The sequence below is a fragment of the Bison bison genome, unplaced genomic scaffold (assembly GCF_000754665.1).
Source record: "Bison bison bison isolate TAMUID 2011002044 unplaced genomic scaffold, Bison_UMD1.0 scf7180017857631, whole genome shotgun sequence".
NCBI lineage: Eukaryota > Metazoa > Chordata > Mammalia > Artiodactyla > Bovidae > Bison > Bison bison.
Window position 1 is genome coordinate 6,417 of NW_011488204.1, and position 1,868 is coordinate 8,284.

General features: G+C 45.1%; 1 protein-coding gene across 1 annotated transcript in view; it reads left to right on the forward strand.

The window, feature by feature from the left end:
* Positions 1-1,868, forward strand: part of LOC105003663 (H/ACA ribonucleoprotein complex subunit 4-like) — a 7,423-nt gene that overhangs the window by 219 nt on the left and 5,336 nt on the right. Inside the window, exons 2-3 of the mRNA XM_010860981.1 lie at positions 260-327; positions 769-855. Of these exons, the coding sequence (XP_010859283.1) occupies positions 260-327; positions 769-855 (155 nt within the window). The remainder of the gene's footprint in view (positions 1-259; positions 328-768; positions 856-1,868) is intronic.

A 1,868-nucleotide genomic window follows, 5' to 3' on the forward strand; every position in this document is an offset into this window, starting at 1 on the left:
GACGGTCCCTGACGGAACTTGCGGGCTGAGGGCCTTTCAGCCCCGCGCGGCCACGTGGTGAACCGGGCTGGAGGGGGACACGTGCGCCTGCTATCGCGAGCCCGCCCGGCCGCTCCGGGCACTGGCCTGACCCCCCTCGCTTTCCCTACGAGCCTATACCAGATGGCCGTTTTTCAGCTTCCCTGACGCGTCCTCTATTTTCAACTCGATCGCCTTGATTTTCGGGGAAAACTCCCAATTCTTGTGTGTGTTTTTTAAGTCCTTATTTTGCCGAAGAAACATAAGAAGAAAAAGGAGCGGAAATCATTACCAGAGGAGGCTGTGGCGGTGAGTAGGAATATTTTTACTCTGCTCCGACTCAAAAGAAAGGTTTCTTAGAGGCCAGATTGCAGGAAGATTTTGAAGGAATGGGGTGTCATCGTTTGCGGTCGTGAGATAGAAACTATAAAGCTCCATCCAACCTAGGTCTCTGCTGTCAGGCACACTTTGCTAAATGGTGTTGCCCACAGTGACTGCTTTCCCTGAAATTGTCTTTCTTATCAGACCCACTATCCCTCTTTTCTCTTAAATTGGTTATTCCCATCTTGGTGCCACTTCACTTATTTTTCTCAATTCTTCGTTTATTTCTTCTCTTTCTTATGGAGATCTCAGTGAATAGGCATAGACACCTTGTTTTTAATTGCACAGGTGTAGACTTTGGTGGTTGTAATAGAAGGGTTCACATTCAAGTGGGGAGTCTTAACAAGTTGTGTTTCTGTCCTCTGGAAGGAAATACAACATGCTGAAGAATTTCTCATCAAACCTGAATCCAAAGTGGCTCAGTTGGACACGTCTCAGTGGCCTCTGTTGCTAAAGGTATGTGTTTTTCATCACCTCAACGTCTGGCTTTTACACTGTTGATTAAGAATGGATCCTGGACTTAGGCAAGGCTAGGTGAGGCTGCCTAAATCAGTGTTCCTCAAGGTAGTTGAGATGAAGACCCGAGTTGTTGTTTTTTTTTTTTCCCTTAATTTCCAGTGTACCCAACACTTGTGGAATACAGGTAAATTTTGCAACAATGTGAGACTGCTATCAAATTTTATGAACAATTCTCAATTTCTGTACTTAGCTTCACTTTACAGACATTTACTGGTTTGTGGAGTAATATATGCTTTACAGCATAGGTTTCGATGCTAGACCCCTTTGGGTCAGGCACTGTTGTGACCTTAGGCTAATCTTGACCTCTCTGAGGCTCCTGGCAAATAATACCTGCTCTTTCAGAAGGCCCACTGAGGGTTGCAGGAGGTGATCCATGAAACGTGCCGAAGTGCCCAGCATGTATCACGTACTCTAGAAGTTATTGACTATTGTGTTGGGTTTTTTATAAAGTAGTTCAGTAACGAATAGAGTTAAAATTTCGATACTGACATAATGGGTGCCAGCTATGAGATTAGGAGGTAAGTTTACTGAAAGACAGGATTCTCTGGTGGCTCAGACGGTAAAGTGTCTGCCCGCTATGTGGGAGACCCGGGTTCGATCCCTGGGTCAGGAAGATCCCCTGGAGAAGGAAATGGCCACCCACTCCAGTATTCTTGCCTAGAAAATTTGAATCAACCACTAAATAGGAGGTTAAATATGAGATTTGTTTATATAATTCAATGCAGTTGAATTTCTGCTTGGCCAGGTGTGTCTGCCATTTAGATAGCGTCTGGTTCTCTTATTTTTCCCTGCCAGTAAATCATGTTGGCAACAGTCCTACCATCATGGAATGTAAAATCTAAAGGTGGGAGAAACATGCTGCTTGTGGGAAGTACCAACATGAAGCTAATGAACTTGCACTGAAGGGAGCGTTTTCAGACTGGTGGTGGAAGCTTGGAAAGAGCGAGGAG